The following is a 19,257-nucleotide window of genomic DNA, read 5'->3' as shown; positions in this document are numbered from 1 at the left end:
CACTGCAGATATGCCGTCCCTGGCTGGCCAAGCTGTGTGGGAGGGTTTTTTTTGTGTGAAAGGGATGACAACTGTCGAAATGCAGGTACTGTTGGTGGTTCTAATGTGGACAGAGTTGCATATGGAGCCATCACAGAGGAGGAGGTCAGCATCTAGGAAGGTGTGGCATGCTGGGTGAGGAGGACCATGTGAGGCAGATAGGGGAGAAGGTGTTGAGGTTGTGAAAGAATGAAGATAGGGTGGCATGGCCCTAAGTCCAGATTACGAAGATATCGCCAATGAACATGAACCAGACTAGGGGTTTGGCATTTTGGGAGGCTAGAAAGGTCTCTTCTAGATGGCCCATAAAATGGTTGGCATAAAAGGGTGCCATGTGGGTGCCCCTGGCTGTGCTGCAGATTTGTTTATATACCTTCCTTTCAAAGGTGAAGTAGTTGTGGTCCAGGATAAAGTTATTAAGGTGTATGAGGAATGAGGCAGTCGATTTGGAATCTGAAGGACGTTGCGGAAGGTAGTGTTCAATAGTGGTAAGACCATGGGCATGAAGGATGTTGGTGTATAAGGAGGTGGCGTCAACAGTGATGAGTGGGGATCCAGAAGGTAAAGTGGTGGGGATGGTGGAGAGTCGGTGAAGGAAGTGGTTGGTGACTTTGAAGTGGGATGCTGGATTACGGACAACTGGTTGGGAGAGTTGGTCAATGAGGGCTGAAATTCTCTCAGTGACGGTACAATAACCAACCACAATGGGGCGTCTAGGACTGTTGGGTTTGTGGATTTTGGAAAGCATGTAGAAGGTGGGCGTGCGGGGTGTCACAGGGGTGAGGAGGGAAATGGATTCAGGGGAGAGGTTCTGGGAAGGGTCTAAGGCAGGGATGGCCAAGAACGCGGCATGTGTGCATGCACGCGTGCCTAGATTTCACACGCGTGCGGATCACTCCCTTCTGACATCACACATCTCCCACTACCACACCAGCTGACTGCGCACGCATGCACGGAACTACGAACACGCTGCACGGGACAGTGCATTCGCGCAAGGAACACCGCCCTGCTAGCATGTGGCATTTCATATTATGACATTTGATAATATTAAGCTCTGTACAACACATCATGTAGAGTAATACTGAATCTTTGTTGGCTGTTCGTACACCTACAGAAAAATAACAATAATGCTGGGTTTGAAACTGCATTACACCAACAATATCGTGCTTCTCGCATCGTCACTCGTAAAATTCTTACAACATTTAAGCTGAGATATAGTAAAAGACTTGAAAGTAGTCTACAGCATGCAGAATGATGTGGAATAAGTGATTCCAACTACCATGTGAAACAAGCAAATTTTATATTCTGGAACTACTGTGCAAAATTTGCAATAACTACAATTCTCAACAAAACATATGACAAATAAAACAAAATTATCACCATTAATTTAATTATTTTCGGTTCACTGTAGACATAATAAAGTATATATCCGAAACTGATGGTACACGGACAAACGTAGGCAGTTTCTCATATTTTTGTCACTCAGATTGCCACATAATGCTGACTTATTTAGTTTCTTAATCGAAATAAACCTTTCGTACACGTATGTCGATCCAAACACTGATATAACTTTTGCAGCCTCAGTGTGGAGACAGGGAAACTCTTCCCAAGGAAAACCTTCGTAAAATCCCTGGACAGTTTTTATGTAAAAAAAAAAATTGTCCTTTAAACAGGAATTACACAGCAGATCGATCAATTCCAATTTGCAAATCACTAGAGTACTTTCAACTGAAATGGCAAAGGGTCTAGAAAATAGTTCAAAAACAGATGTCAGACTGGCAGTGACCTGAAAACGTTAAGAAAATTGTGCCTATACTTTCTCCAACACAGAAATGAATTCATCAGAAGTTGCATTCTCTCTGACTTTAGAGAGCATAGGGCAATGGGCGGTATTCATTTTCATGAGTTGTTCCTTCCACAACGTGAGTTTCTTATTAAATACATTCACCTTTTTTTTCACAAAGCGAGGTGGCGAAATGGTTAGACACTGGACTCGCATTTCAGAAGACGACGGTTCAATCCCACGTCCAGCCATCCTGATTTAGATTTTCCGTGATTTCCCTAAATCACTCCAGGCAAATGGCGGGATGGTTCCTCTGAAAGGGCACGGCCGGCTTCTTTCATCCTTTCCTAATCCGATGAGACCGATGACCTCGCTGTCTGGTCTCCTTCCCCAAAAACAACCCATCCCACTTTTTTCATCAGATCAGAAATAAGCTGCTCCTCACCTTGCAAAGTCTTATTGAGAGCGTTCAAGCGTGCAGTCAGATCAACTAAAAAGGCGAGGTCTACAATCCATTTTGGATCTTCTAATTCTGGTTCTGCCTTTCCTTTTTCCTTCAGGGACTCAACAATAGCGATTCTTAAACTGAAAAATCTTTCGAGGCATGATCCTCGCCTTAACCAACATGTTTCCCAGTGGTAAATAACATCTTCGTACTTTTTGTTCAGTTCCATGACAAAATGTTGAAACTGACGGTGTACTACGCCATGCAACTTCAAAACATATACTATGGTGACTACCAACTTCATCACATGCTCCAAATTTGCATACTTAGCACAAAGAGCTTCTTAGTGTACAAAACAATGAATTCCGTACAAATCTTCTGTCGATCGTCCTAGATTTTTACGCAACAATGCTACCAGCCCATTTTGAGCACCTCAAATTGCTGGCACTCCACCCATGGTGACTGAAACTAACATTTTCCAATTCAGGCCAACAGCTTCAACTGCCTCTTCAATTGGTTTTAGCAAGTCGGTACCGCTCGTTGTGTGTTTCATCTAACAGTTCTTCCATCACGTGCAAATTTGTGTCGACTCCACCAATATAAATCCCTAGTTGTGCTGTGTCCGAAATGTTGGTCAACTCGTCCAAAGCAATCGAGAATGCAATAAACTTGCAGGCACTATCAATTAACTGCCTGTAGACATTCGCTACCATACCAGCTATGCGGCGAGCTATTGTCTGTCTGGAAAGACTAATTTCACTAAACTTCTTTACTTCCAGTGGCATCACGAGTTCTGCCGCCTCAACAATACACTCCTTGATGAAATCACCATCACTAAAGAGCTTATTCACTCTTGCAATTTTGAGCGTTATTTTGTAGCTTGCTCTTAAAGACAGGTCGCTACTTTTGGTTGCAGACTAAAAACAGGAAACAAAGATTGAGTGAACTCTAAATTCAAATTCTAATGACAAATATGTACAAATACAAACACCAGAAACACAAAGATTTGTAAGCGGTATTCACGTTCGGTCTGTCTCGCTGCATAACACTACGTCTTCTTAATTCCTCCAACTTGTTTGATCTATCACCCAACTAAATCATTAAGTCCTTTGTGTATGGTATTATAATGCCATTCTATTGCAAATTTGCGGTGCCCGGCAAGTATGCGACTGCATAATAGACATTGAGAATTTTTCATCCTTCTCTTCGAAAAAATATTGCAATTGCCATTCAGCTACATCTACATCTACATTTATACTCCGCAAGCCACCCAACGGTGTGTGGCAGAGGGCACTTTATGTGCCACTGTCATTACCTCCCCTTTTCTGTTCCAGTCGCGTATGGTTCGCGAGAAGAATGACTGTCTGAAAGCCTCTGTACGCGCTCGAATCTCTCCAATTTTACATTCATGATCTCCTCGGGAGGTATAAGTAGGGGGAAGCAATATATTCGATACCTCATCCAGAAACGCACCCTCTCGAAACCTGGTGAGCAAGCTACACCGCGATGCAGAGCGCCTCTCTTGCAGAGTTTGCCACTTGAGTTTGTTAAACATCTCCGTAATGCTATCACGGTTACCAAATAATCCTGTGAGGAAACGCGCCGCTCTTCTTTGGATCTTCTCTATCTCCTCCGTCAACCCGATCTGGTACGGATCCCACACTGATGAGCAATACTCAAGTATAGGTCGAACGAGTGTTTTGTAAGCCACCTCCTTTGTTGATGGGCTACATTTTCTAAGGACTCTCCCAATGAATCTCAACCTGGTACCCGCCTTACCAACAATTAATTTTATATGATCATTCCACTTCAAATCGTTCCGCATGCATACTCCCAGATATTTTACAGAAGTAACTGCTACCAGCTCTGAAGGCTCGTGACGTCGTGTCACTACCCCGCATGTGAGCATGTGTTCCATTGCAACAACCACTGTACAGTACTTATAAACTTCCTACGAATCGCTAACAAATAGCGAGGAATAAACATGGCTGCCACTACAAATCAACTAATTCTCCCTGTGCCGGATGAAAAGATGTCGCATCGCACAGCTAATCTAATGTTGTGCCATGCCGAGCAGTGCCACGAAAGACCAAGGAAAGCCGAGTAGTGGCAAGGAGGACAGAGCCCTGGACAGCATGCGTGCAGCACATCTGTACACACATGCAGTTTGGCATACCGTGGCTGTCCCTGGTCTAAGGCTTTAGGCAGAGACTGGAGGTTGAGTTGGGCATCTGGGATAATTTATAGACAGAGGAGTCAGATAATTGGTGGAGGCCTTCTGTGGTTCATAACAACAGTGGTGGAACCTTTATCTGCAGATAGGATGATTAGCTCAAGATTTGTTTTGAAGTCGTGTACGGCTATTCTTTCATCTATTGAGAGGTTGGTGTTCTGAGAATGGGACCTAGGGAAGGATTGCGAGACCCAGCGGGGGGAGGGTTCTGGTAGGAAGGATTGGGAGCAAAAAAGTGCTTCCATTGTAGGGGTCTGGCGACACAGAGTAGAACTTTGACAACTACATGGGGCTAAAGGTGAGGCCTTTGGATACGACTGTAATTTCTGTGGAGCTGAGGATTTTAGTGTAAAATTTAACACTGGAAGGGAATGTTTTGGTTCTGGGTTTGGTGGAGATTTGGTAGGGAGTTTTGGGGGATGTGGCAAGTTGAAAAGGTTAGCTATGTTGGGTTTAATTGCTATGAGGGATGGATGAGGAGGAACACTGTGGGTATGACTGGGGTTGGATAGTCAGTAGGTTGGATAACTTATGGAGGTGGTAGATCAGAGATGTGGTCTATGGAGAGGGGATTGCACAGCAGTAGTATCTTGCAGGGTGGCAGAGGTGCCATGGAGATGTGATTTTGCAGTACCAAGTTTGCAAGGGCCAAGGATTCACAGAATCTGACAAAGTGTGTTATTATGAAGGGAGAGGTTAGATCCAGAGAAAGTAATCTTTACGGTTAAGCTGCTTTGGAGGAGGGAAAGGAAGCAGGCACGGTTTAGATAACATTTGAGAAACAGGATGTGGGACTGGGTTTTGGACAGGGAAAGGAATATTTTTCTCCTTTTCTGAACTGGTGCAGAAAGATGGAGCAGGGGTTCACTGTGGCAGGAGTGGTGCAAAGGAAATGGGAATGACACAGAAATGGGCAAAATAGCTGTTGATGGTTGTGAGAGGAACTGGATAAGCGAAAAGGTGCGTACAAAAATGTGTAAAAAATAGTGTAGAAAAATGCATAAAAAATACATAGCAACATGCAGAAACATGCACAAATACACAAAAATACACACAGATACATAAAAATACAGACAAAAAATGTGCAGCAATACATGAAACTGTGTGTCCACATAAAAATAAGCACAAATACGCTGCATTCAGGACCAAATTGCAAGAGTGGGTAGTCATGTGAACAGGCTCTGCTTGCTAGTGTATATGAATGGTGTGTGTTTTTCTTCTGTTGGTATGGGCTGTGGCCAAAAGCTTTATGTAAGTGTCTTTTACTTGTGCCTGTCTGCAACGTAATGTGTATTTTTTGTGCTAAGTAGCAATCTATTGTTTGTAATGTTTGGGTGACCAGCTGAAATAATACCATGGACGTAATTCTGTGTGCGGTAAAACAATGTGACTACACATTAATGCGAGAAACTAATTTGAAATTGTCAATTTGGTAGTAATTTGGTTATGTTTTTGATGGCAAGGAGAAAATCAATGTTGCAATGGTCTGACTTGCAGGTAAAATACAGAAGTAAATTCTCCCACACTGAGCACACTTCAGATTTGTTAAAACATATTTCATGAATAAAATGGTCTACATTGCTTAAGATATTTCTTTACTTTTAATGGCATTTCAGTTCCTGTCATCACCAGATCTATAATTAAGATTAACGGAACATAAAAATTTAATTACAGCTCTAATGATGGCATTAGCAAAAACAATTTTATAAATATACATATTAAGTGATCTAAAGGCTTCATTCACACAAAAAAAGTATTGCAGACTCATTCAGGAAATGTATTTCCTTTACTAATTATTAAAACATAAGTGCAAGGCTGGACAAAACAGCATAATTAATTTTTTTAATAGTTTGTGGAACATCAAATTTCTGTAGCTTGCTCACCAGGTTTCGAGAGGGTGCGATTCTGGATGAGGTATTGAACATATTGCTTCCCCCTACTTATACCTGCCGAAGAGATCACGAATGTAAAATTAGAGAGATTAGAGTGCGCACGGAGGCTTTCAGACAGTCTTTCTTCCCGTGAACCATACGAGACTGGAACAGGAAAGAGAGGTAATGACAGTGGCACGTAAAGTGCCCTCCGCCACACACCATTGGGTGGCTTACGGAGTATAAATGTAGATGTAGAACTCAGGAACCCACAAAACGACGAAACTAATGTGTATACTGGTATCGCCATGTCTACAGTCATATGTGAAACCATTTTCATGCAACTCATTCCACGCAATGAGTGGTGCAAACCAATGTCATTGTATAAACTATGCTTATCGCTTTTCAAACCATTCACAGTATTTTCCCGCAACTTGTTAGAAATAGGTTTGTTTAAGCAGTTGCCAGACAACGACAGGTAACAGGCGTCACCACGCTTGTGCAGCTCGATGACGCAGGAAGCGCATATGTTCGTATGTGTAAAACATTGAAAGATCTTACATTATGTCATAAAAGAAACAAGACATCAGAGGATACTCCAAGAGCATCAGAATTTTGTGAACCATACTAAAATGCACAATTCGGCTTATAGTGTACATTCGCATGTCCAAAGTTCCAATGCAGCTGGCCTTGACCTTATATTATGCTTTTCAGTGTGGTTTTTGGGATGTAAATTTTCTTGGAGTATCAGTACTGTATTATCTCGTGTTTGGTTCTTTATTATGGCATAGTGTCATACATGCTAGAAGATGAAAACATGCACCTGAAATGCAGTGAACAGTTGAAACTAGCCAATAGCGTGGAATCAAACACTTTCAAATAAATTGACTGTCTGAGCGGAAAAGATTAATAAAAGCCAAATTTCTTCAGCAAATCGACAAAACTAGCTCCATCTTTCTTCAAGGCGATTAATGGTTGACTGTCAGAAAGGTGGGAGTAAAGTAAGATCTGAAACTAATAACATTTAGGCCTCCATAATTATGTGAATGTATTTTAATTCTCTTGATAGCTCCCAGACACATAAATCCATTTTGTTTTCATTTGACGTGAGAGCAGAAAGCAAAAAGGAAACAGCAAAATCACTAATGTAAACACGCATCGCTTGGAGACTACCATCTCCTCACTACAACTCAGACTGAACTGCGCATCTGCCTCAGATATATGATATTTCCCCCCAAGCGTTTTGAGATAGGGCGCCAAAATTTAAAAAAAAAATTAACTTTTAAAAAAATACTCATTTTGTACCGCACACCTTTCTGAAGAGTGTGATACATAAAACATATATATTCGAGGAAATGTAATACATGTTATTTGGCCTTTAGTGTGCCAAAGTGCAATGCCACACCTTTTCACACAGCAGTCTCCAATCACACATCACTGTATTTTTCTCTGTGGAATTCCAACATGCATATTTTGTAATGGACGTCATCAAACTAGATTCATGACAGTGGAAGTTCAAATGTCCTGTGGTGCCTCTCCTGCTCACATTCGGCCGGATTGACACCCTGCTGCTCTCTCTCTCTCTCTCTCTCTCTCTCTCTCTCTCTCTCTCTCTCTCTCTCTCTATTATATATATATATATATATATACTGGCGATTAATACTGGATGGGATTATTTGTAGCTGGGAGAAAAAGAACTCTCCTGAAAATTTGCACTCTTCATTCCCCATTAGCTAATAACGTACAGTTTTGTGCGACATAAAATGAAATATAGGATATATAAAACCATAAAGACAAGCGGCAAGCAAGACAGTACACTTTTTTTTTTTTAATCTGTAGGACCTAGCATTTTGTTTCTCTCTAATCTTGCTACAGCGTTACATGGCTTACTTTCCTTTCTGCGAAAGACTCTGTAACCTCATCGAAGTTTGTCCAATGTTATGCCACATGAAAAATCAAAATGTCATTGTCTAATACTGAAAAAGCTCTTAGTACAATTAGTACCCAAGACTGATGTGATTTCTCAATCTGATTACATCTATTTTGTCACTGTCTGCTAGATGAAACTAAATAGTCCTGTCTAATACTGCAGCAATTTCAACACCCACCAAATAAATGAGACTATTTTGGCACAAATGGTCATTTTTTATAGCACGACAGAAGAAGAAAAAGTAGTAGTAGTGGTAGTAGTAGTAGTACTAGTAATAGTATAAAATTTTTGTATAAATTTGGAATCATCATATTCTTCCATAATTTGTGTGATGTCCCCATTTCTTCTCCTTCCTCATTCTCACAAACAATCTTGTCATCACTAATTCTGTAACTATTCCTACTAGTGTCAAGACTCATTCTCTGGTTGACTTCACTAACCCTGCCACAATCACCGGTTTATTTATCCCGTGTTTATTCTCCAGTTAGGCGTTATTATGCATTCGTACAGCGCGTTCCCCGCGCTACTCCCAGAACTGAATTTAAGTGGCTGCCAGCCACGGACTGTACAACTGGCCATTATTAGTGTAGCGATCTCGCGAAAACTTTTCTGTCAAAATTTCACCTGCTTGGATACACCGAGAAGATAATACAGAATTTTTCTTATCTGTTATTCCTGTTTGTCATTTATTTCCACTCTGGTAGTCTGAATCTATGGATTTTGCTAGTAATTATAACAAAGTTGATCATTCACAAACGCAGTCAACCACATTAACAAACAGCGATTGGCATTCACCTGTTCAGCTCTATTCCGCTCAAATCGTATAGCCCCGTCCTCTTTTGTCTGCAGGAAAATTTATTTCTAGATGTGATCGGGATTCCTCTTGCAGAGATATCACATTCACTATGCACGCACTGAAAAATCAACTTATGATTCATTCAGAAATCAGCTTAGAATGTTTTCAAAAATGTTAAACAATCAACAGGGGCGCATTTCAAAATTATATGAATAATCGATAGACCAAGTAAATGTCCACACAGTTGGAAGACAATGAGGAGTTCATATTTGAAGTTCTCAAAAAGAATCAGAATTTGAGGATATGTCAGAAGATGAACCTGAAAGAGACATCAGTGCTACCACAGAAAAACTCCAGTTTGCAAAAGGAAGTGACCTGAGAGCCAGACTATATGGACTTGGAAACATAGAACCACATCACTCCTTGGTGGCATACTTTATACAGTGCCTTCCACCATGCAGCATATTTGACAGAAGGGTCTTTGCTGCAGGAGTAATAACACAAGACCAGTCCAGGTCTTTGAAGCCACAGACAGAAATCTTCCAAATTAAATATGTACCTGTAAGACTGAGTTACCAGAATTTTTAAATTTTATATTTGGGTCCATCCATACCAAGTGGTCCAAGAAAAAAATAATTGGTTGTTTGACCATCTCAGAAAAAAATTATATTTGCTGGATGAATTCCCCAATGTTTAGTAGTCACATAAATATTTTTTTAAATTTATTGTTTATTAATTTGAAAACGCAGCCTTATTTGTTCCAGGCCGCATGCGTTTTTCCGTATTTGCAAGCATTTACATTTTTTAGTAGTGGATTGTCCTAAGCCTTTCAGATATAATGTGTTTAGTTCAACACACTCTGACCTACAAATTAACATCATTATCACTTAGCTGAATGTATTCTTTAATATATTTTCAATAGTTCAAAGTTATCAGCCACAAACTAAAAAACTCAATTATCGAACAGTAGTTTTCCAAAGAAAGATTAATTTCTCAGCTTTAATATTTTTTTCTGATATTACACTGTATAGTATAGTTAGTTTTTATAGAGTATCAATGGTGAGCAGCTTACACTTAACAAAAATACGCTATTTTAAAATATGTATTTTTTAATTTTTCCATTTTGTGGCCTGCAACATCTCTGTTGGGGGCCCAGATAAAAATCTGAAAATTTCACAGTTAATAGACCTTTATATGACATCAAACTTCAGTATAAATTTCAATTTTGAGATTCAATTTGAAGTTATGGAAAAAAGATTACAAATATGAGTCAAACATACTTTTTTTAACATCTGCGATATCTGGTAGGCGAATCAAATAATGTATACCAATTGCATAATGTAACACACCACATTACACTATCTGATGATTATTTGTCGAAGCAATGCTGTGGTCATTGTTTCAGCAGGCTAACAATTGCATGTGCAATCCTATACAAGTCTGATTGTTGTCGTCCCCCTTACATCAACAATTGTCTACTCACACTTATTTAGCTATAAATTCTTGAAGTGTGCAGTTGAAAAATGGTGTCTCAGTGTTCTGTTGGTTTTATTATTAATGAAGCATGTCAAAAAAGTGTGTATGGAATGTATCCTAAAGACATTACTTTCATAAAAGATTACAGTGGAGAAGAAAAAGTAATGTTTTACTTAATAGTTGTCCCAGAGGTCAAATCAACATGCAAGTACCATGACATGAAATACTTAAAAAAAATTCATCACTCTTTTGTCAGTCTTGCATGGACCCTTTTGAGAAACATAAGAAACCTATAACAAAAAGCCTGCGAGAAATAACATTTGATCATTATTCTAAAAATAAAAGCCCTTTTGTCAATCTCATACCAGGAAAACCATTGTGTCCAACATGTTACTCTAAGATATTTGTAATTCACAAGAGAAAGAATAGTGAAACCCCAGATACAGAATTTTGTGACTTATCAGCAACCATTAAAAAATTAGACACAGCTTGTAAAATCCTGGGTATATCGCCTGCTGGTAAAATAAGAAAACTAAGTAATCATAAAAGACCAAGAACCTTGAATACAAAAACTGAGGAAGTGGCAGCTACAGTCAAAAAGAATTTGGAAGTTTCATTTCAAAATGCAGTTTGTACTAAAACAGATGGAAGTTCTAAAACTTCACCAACCGAATATGCTGATTTGATAGAAAAACTAAAAACTAAATGCAGTACTTCAAGCAAAGAGGATAAGGGAAGATTATCAGTTTACTGCCAAATTACTGGAGTCAAGCAATAGTGTTGAACATCTTGTTAAGTTAAAAAGGCAATTAGAAAAAGAACAGGAAATCTTACCAGCATTACAAAAGAAAAGTGCATGCAATTTGGTAGATGAAAACACAATCAATAAAGTTATTAAGTATTATGATGAAGACAATAACAGCTGTTGGATGTCTGGCAAAAAAACATTGTTTTTCTGTGAAAGAAAATGGTTCTGAGATTCAAAGACAAAAAAGGTTAATATTGTGTAATTTAAATGAACTATTCACTGAAATTAAAAAAGAAAATCAGACATTAAAATTGGAACATCAAACTTTTGCGAGTTCAGACCAAGATGGTGTATTGTTGCAGGGGCATCCGGCACCCATAATGTATGTGTTTGTTTGTATCATCAGAACATAAAGTTGATGATAGATGGGGCCAATCTTATGAGGTGACTATAAAGACCTTATGAAAGTTATGGTATGCAATATTGACAGTTATAGTTGTAGGATCAAGGGAAAATGTGAAGATTGTCCAGGTAAACAAGCCTTACTTAACATGTTTGAAGAACCAGAAGAAGACAATTTGATACCTGACAATATAAAATAGAAACAATGGGTGACACAAGACAGCACTGAAATGGTGTCAGCCGTAAGATCATGACAAGAGTTGTTGGAAGTGTTGGTGGCTAACCTTGTAAATCTCAAGAAGCATCATTTTATTACAAAAGCTCAAAGTAAATTTTTGAAAGACAAAAAGCAAACCTTGAAGGCTGATGAATACTTAGTTCATGCTGACTTTTCGGAAAATTATTCCTTTGTTGTACAAGATGAATTACAAGGGCACCACAGGGTAAACAAACAGGCCCCAGTTCATCCGTTTGTATTCTATTACAAAGATGAAGATAAACTAATGAGCCACAGCTTTTGTGTCATAAGTGACTACTTTGAACACAACACTACAGCAGTGCACATTTTTCAACTAAAATCAACAAACTACATTAGACAGCACTACCCTTCCATAAAAAACTGATTTACTTTTCGGGTGGGGGCAGCAAGTTAATATAAAAACAAAAAAAGTCCTATTAATGTCTCCTTTCATAAAGGAGATTTTGGGTTTGATGTAAAATGGCACTTTTTCCCTTCATGCCATGGGAAGAATGCTTGTGATGGTGTCGGGGGTACAACAAAGCAAGCTGTCACAAAAGCAAGTCTGCAGTAGACCGATGACAATCGTATCATAACACCTCAAGAAATGTTTGAATTCTGTAAAACACACATCAAATGAATTAACTATGTTTTTGTACAATGTGGGGAAATACAAGAAGTCTATGACAATGTGTTGAAGAAAGGTACAACATGTGTCAGAAGATTTAAGGCACTCTTATCTTCTCATTGTTTTGTAACCCATTCACACAACTTACTCAAGTGTAAGATCACATCAATTTCGTCTGATAGTGAACTTCATCAGTGTGGAAAACTTGTACAACTGGTTCTTCAAAATAAAAGCATAGTGGCTAGTGTTTACAACAAACAGTGGTGGACTGGCGAAGTTGGTAATATTGACTGTCAAAACCAAGATGTACATGTTGTATTTTATCACCCTTCTGGACCAAGGCAATCTTTTTTAAAAAAAGAGAGAACAATCAAGTTTGGATGCCACTTAAAAATGTACTAAGGAAGCTGTCTCCCATGGAATTTACAACGGTGACAGGGCGAACTTATAACCTAACACCCAAACTGAGTGAACAAATTTCTCAAATGTTCAGTGAGCGATGCACTAAAAACAAATAACAATAGAACAATATTATGTAATTAGTAGGCTTACTCTCAATATAAAAGTAAGTAATCATAGATACGATTAAATTATATACTGTAACTGATATATTTTATTCCACAAGTCTAGATGTCGCAGATGTTGAAAAATGTAGTTTTGACTCGTGTTTGTAATTATTTTTTCCATAACTTCCAATTGAACCTCAAAGTTGAAATTTACACTGAAGTTTGATATCATAAAGGTCTATTAACGGTGAAATTTTCAGATTTTTATCCAGTCCCCCAACAAAGATATTGCAGGCCACAAAATAGAAAAATTTTAAAAAATCCATATTTAAAAATAGTGTTTTTTTTAGTGTAAGCTGCTCACCATTAATACTCTATAAAAAGTAGCTATAATATACAGTGTAACAGCAGAAAAAATATTAAAGCTGAGAAATTAATCTTTCTTTGAAAAACTACTGTTCAAAAATTGAGTTTTTTTTAATTTGTGGCTGATAACTTTGAACTATTGAAAATATATTAAAGAATACATTCAGCTAAGTGATAATGATGTTAATTTGTAGGCCAGAGTGTGTTGAACTAAACACATTTTATCTGAAAGGCTTAAGACAATCCACTATTGAATAATTGTAAAAAATGTAGATGCTTGCAAATACAAAAAAATGCATGCGGCCTGGAACAAATAAGGCCGCCATTTCAAAATAATAAACAATAATTTTTTTAAAAAAATATTATTGCGACTACTAAACATTGGGGAATTCATCCAGCAAATATAAAATTTTCCTGGGATGGTCAAGCAACCAGTTATTTTTTTTCTTGGACCACTTGACCAATTATTTTTTTTCTTGGACCACTTGGTATGGATTGACCCATTTGTTAAGAGTTTGAACCAGTCTTGCCCAGCATAGTGCAGCAACGCGACATGGTTTGTGCATGACCTTACCTCTCGATTATGTCCCATGAATGTTGGACTGGTTCATGTAGGGCAATTTGAATGGCCCAATAATTCACTCAAATTGTCCAGAATGTTCTTCAAACCAATAGCAACGAACTGTGCATGGTGACATGGCAAATTGTCGTTTGGCGATATGAAGTCCATAAACGGCTCCAAATGATCTCCAAGTAGCTGAACATAGCCACTTTCAGTCAATGATGAGTTCAGATGGGCCAGAGCACCTGGTCCATTCAATGTAAACACAGCCCACATCATTCTGGAGCTTGCAAAGTGCCTTGTTGAACACTTGGTCCATGACTTTGTGGGATCTCCGCCACACTCAAACCTTATCATCAATCGGGATTCACCTGACCTGGTCACAGTTTTCCATCATCTAGGGTCCAACCTTTGACCATAAATATAATAGACTGGCCCTGACGTCATTTTCGTGGCTCCAACATCCCTGGGCTGAAGTCATGTGAATGTTGGCAAAAAATGGTTGTTTTGTGTTGTGCTTATGGCTGTACTCAACGTTTTGTCGGGGGAAACAGAATTATATTTCACGTGTAAGTGTTTCTATGGTAGTGCAGATGCTTTTATTGAAATCTGCTGAAGTGACTTTTATATGTTTTTTACACTTGACATAGAGTATCACGTAAATTAAAGTGTTGAAAGTGATGCCTGTAAAGTCAGACTCATATTACATTTTGGAAAGTATCTGTGATAATTCGGTTACAGAAGTAAGTATAATTGTTTCTTATTCCTACTCATAGGTTCCCTAAGGATGAAAACAAAAGGCAGCTTTGGACACAGGCCCTAAGTGTTTCGATAAGTTAGTTATTATTTACAATGTATATTTATAATTTATATTTACAGTGTCTGTCATTTTTAAACCTAGGCTCCAAAATTATTTTCTGAAACTTCAAAGTCTCACTTTTCACCTAAAATATCATTTTTTTTAAACCGACAGTTTAAACTTTTGTAAAAATAGTGGGAACTGACATAATTCCCATATCCCATTTTCTTTTATAGGTGACTAGAGCTCAAGACACGGCAAATCCAATGTTTCGACACAAGGCCACTCTTACTGTTTACTGAATTTTAACGACATTTTACTTTAATTGATAGTTTATAGTAATTTCGTCCCGCTGCCCACCAGAGTGGCGTTCGATGTATTGTTAGATTTTATAAATGGTACTGTGAACAAATCCAGGTCAAATGTAGTTCTGGTATAATTTTTTGCAAATAAAAAAGTAATTTTTGTTGGAGGCGTTTGACAGTCAATTGAGAAATGTGGGGAAAATACGATACAAACATAGGATGGCGCACCACTGATTTGAAATCCCACCACGTTTTGCCAACAGTCATGTGGTTTATGTTGGAGCCACACCAGCCCTATAGCTTCTGCACATCAAGGCCAGTCTACTAGTATCTACGGTTGAAGAGTCCAACTGATATGGTCATGACCCCCCAGTAGAAGCACTGTAGGCGAAGCCATGCAGTTAGCAAAAGTACCCGCTTCAGTTATCTGTTACCATAGCACATTAATGCTAAATTTCACCACACTGTCCTAAGGGATACATTGATTTCTGGAGGTATTTCATGCAGTGTAGCTTATCTGTTAGCACTGACATCGCTCAGCAAACACAGCCACTCTCAGTTGTTAAGTAAAGGCCATCAGCAACAGTGTTGTCCCTAGCGAGAGGCAGTGCCTGAAACTTGGTATTCTTAACACACTATTGACATTATGGATCTCACAGCACTGAATTCCCAAATAATTTCCAAAATGGAATGTCGCATGAGTCCAGCTGTAACTAATATTCTGCACTCAAGGTCTGTTAATTCCTGTTGTGCAGCCATAATAAATGTCAGAAACCTTTTCACATGAATCACCTGAGTATAAATTAGAGCTCCACTGCCCTTTAACACCTTGTGTATGTGATATTGCAGCCATTTGTAAATGTACATATCACTATGCCATGACTTTTGTCACCTGAGTGCGTATAGTTTCAAATTTGCTATTCTTTCCAATAATGTAATTTTTTTTTACTTCCTACAAGATATATTTAGAATTTTTACCATTGCCAATAAAAACGGTTAACTTCAAACTCAGACTCGTCAAATACTACAAAACTGAAAGATGATAGCTCGCTTTGCCTCTACATAAAGTTTTAACATCTGGGGAAGAAATATTACTCTAGAATATATAGCAGCATATATAATTTAATGACCTAAATGCCATAAGTTGCTGCCAGAATAACATATTATTAATTATTATAATTACTTAGATCACTCATCTGCAATGGAATACCACTGCATTGGTTTGAATGTGTCATGCTCTGCCCAATGATGCATGCATTTTTAACGTTTACAAGATCTAAAGACAGCAACTTGTCCTCCTTCCTGGGTTTTCACACTATGAAATGAGCATCTTATTTCTACCTTACCAGTGGCTACCTCGCATCTGACTCCTCCTCCTGCTTCTTCTCCTCTTCCTCTCCCCACTCTCTGTCTTCCCCCCCCCTTTCTCTCTCTCTCTTTCTCTTTTTAAAAGAATTCAATTATACAAATGCCAGAAGCTGCCATAAAGTGAAACATACACTGTTTATGGACAAGCCATTATCAGGAATCTTCAATTCACAGTCTGAGCCATGTGTGTCTGTCACGAAAGGCACATAAATAATGTTTGGAAGAAAATATGTGGATCTATTGAATACACTAAAAGTAAACACTCCAATGGTTGTAACAGTGGGGAACATGATGACATTATTTAATAATATGGTAAATTAACATATATACAATAAACAAGCTCTGTAACATTTAACAAAATGAGACATGACAACTTGCACAACTTCACTTTACTTCCCAATGTCCTGAAAATGTTCCATAGAAAATTTCACTAAATCCGTTATTAATTACGAAAGAACTTATGTGGTAATGACCATTTTGACGTTCTTACTCTACGAAATTTAAATTATAAAACGTTAAATAATGGGTACCAAATTTCTTCTCAGTGTAAGGCTTTAAACATATATTTGGAACAAAAATGTTGTGTGCCAGTCTTTGAAGCAGGAAGAAATGAGTCTGAATTTGTTACGACTGACACTCAAATATGTCAGTTGTTAATTTAAAAATAAGCTTCCAAGTCAAGATCTGACTTCAGTAAACAAAAATTTAGGCTAAATGTTATCCTACTGTCAGAGTTGTGGTGTACTGTGTGGGATTAAGTGCTTTACAATATTTTATGACCTGCAAATGCCAAAGACTTCAGGATAACGAACTTGGAGATGCAGACGGAATTTTTTGTATATGAGTAGGCCTCTAACCAAACCAACTGCAATGAGTATTAGTTGATTAGCTTCTATCTTCACAGAAATGGTCAGCTTCTAGTACACACTACTGATGATTTTTCTGGGGCATATAAAAACTATATGTATTTAACTGCATGAGCAATCAAACTTCTGGTGCACTTGGTAGGAATACACCAATTCTTGGAATGAACAGGTGGATATGACTGTTTCACTTTGCACATAAATATTGTAATGAAATAACAAAATTAATTATGCAATTTTACACAATAAAAAAACTTACTGTAATCACCACTGCAAATGCAATCCCCAACTTTGATTTGATGAGCTCAACTTTTCGCAAAGAAAAGTAGACATAAACAAAAATGGCTACCAAAGTGGCAATCAAAGGAGCAACAGCTCGAGCACTGAATTTTCCTGGGTAGTACACATGCAGCAAATCATTTTCATTTTTGTATGTCGTATCCAGATTTTGAACACCTCCTTGATGTAGTGGGTACAATCGCCGCAAACGCTGGTGGAGTCCATCAAGAAATCTGAAAGAGAGCAGAGATGCAGAATCACAGGTAGGTACAACAAAAAGACTGTCACAAAATAAGCTTCCACTCAACAAGGCCTTGGTCAAAAGTAGATCTATCTCTCTCTCTCTCTCTCTCTCTCTCTCTCTCTCTCTCTCTCTCTCTCACACACACACACACACACACACACACACACACACACACACACACACACACAAATCGCACATACAACTGCAGTCTCTGGCAGCTGAAGCCACCACACTCACTCTATCCTGGATTTTCCACTGCTCAGCAATATGAGCAATATGATAGCTATTAGCATCAATCTCAAAACAGTGTAACTGAATGGACTTTTCAAATTTTTCCCATAAAAGTGGAGACTGATAAGTAATTGAAACTGTCTTCCATAACAATCCAATCTCTAAAATATTTTTCTGAAGCACATAAAAAGAGGTATCAAGGCTTCGTCATAAAAAGGCACAACTGTGACACTCATTGACAGCACACGCCAGTTCCGTTCCACAGCTTTCAGAATCAAACACTTCAGTCGAACTAAATAAGAGGAACCAAATTGTGATGAGTTAGGAGACACACATGAACCTTTTATAACAACTGATAGTGAAAAAATACAATGTGACAAACAGGAGAAGAAAGTGCAATTAGAGAAAATGTGTGTGATAATTTGAAAGCAACACATTGGCAGTTATACTAGGAACACAGACTCTGGTAAAAAAAAAAGTAGAAGAATATATGTGGCTTAAAATAAACAAAAAATCAATAAAAAGAAATAAAGGATACATATGTCAGATGCATGGAAGAGAGACTGAAGAGAAAGATGAATGTAGCAAAGAGTGAAGGTGAGCTTCAAGTATTTGTGATTTGTAAACTTACTAAGCCACAATACTTGAAGGAGATGATAAGATAAATAAACTTGAAATTATTTTAACATTATAATGAGAAGTATGACAGGACACCCAGCTATTACAAGAGAGACAGGACAGTCTATGCTCACTCTACATCTATGGACGCGTGTTTCCTTCTCCTTATTAATGAGAGGATTTCTATGTACTGCAAATCTGTGTGTGTCATGTACAAGGCAGACACTCAAAAATAATGTGGTTGTGATTTACTGTCTCTATTTTCTTTTCTTTTAGTTACATTTATATCAGTTCCAGTATATCAAATTAAAGAACAAAACTTGGAAAGCCTTCACAATTCTACAATCTATTAAATCTTGCACTGCTTTGTAATCCAGCATGAGAACCAATCGGTAATGCAAGGAAATAGAAGATACACTTTATAACAATGGACATTCCAGGGCCGAATCAACAAACAAAACTGATGAAAGATAACCAATCACCAACAAACAATGTATGGATGATGCATACACATAAGCAACAGATTA

At 38.2% G+C, this 19,257-nt stretch overlaps 1 protein-coding gene across 5 annotated transcripts in view; it reads right to left on the bottom strand.

Moving 5' to 3' along the window:
- LOC126332472 (sterol regulatory element-binding protein cleavage-activating protein) overlaps positions 1 to 19,257 on the bottom strand; it is a 298,242-nt gene that overhangs the window by 192,287 nt on the left and 86,698 nt on the right. For all 5 annotated transcript variants that reach the window (XM_049996613.1, XM_049996609.1, XM_049996612.1 and 2 more), the window contains exon 7: positions 17,618 to 17,870. In XM_049996613.1, coding sequence (XP_049852570.1) covers positions 17,618 to 17,870 — 253 coding nt within the window. The remainder of the gene's footprint in view (positions 1 to 17,617; positions 17,871 to 19,257) is intronic.

The sequence above is a fragment of the Schistocerca gregaria genome, chromosome 2 (genome assembly GCF_023897955.1).
Source record: "Schistocerca gregaria isolate iqSchGreg1 chromosome 2, iqSchGreg1.2, whole genome shotgun sequence".
NCBI lineage: Eukaryota > Metazoa > Arthropoda > Insecta > Orthoptera > Acrididae > Schistocerca > Schistocerca gregaria.
The sequence above is the reverse complement of the archived record's forward strand: the minus strand, read 5'-3'. Positions and strand labels throughout refer to the sequence as shown.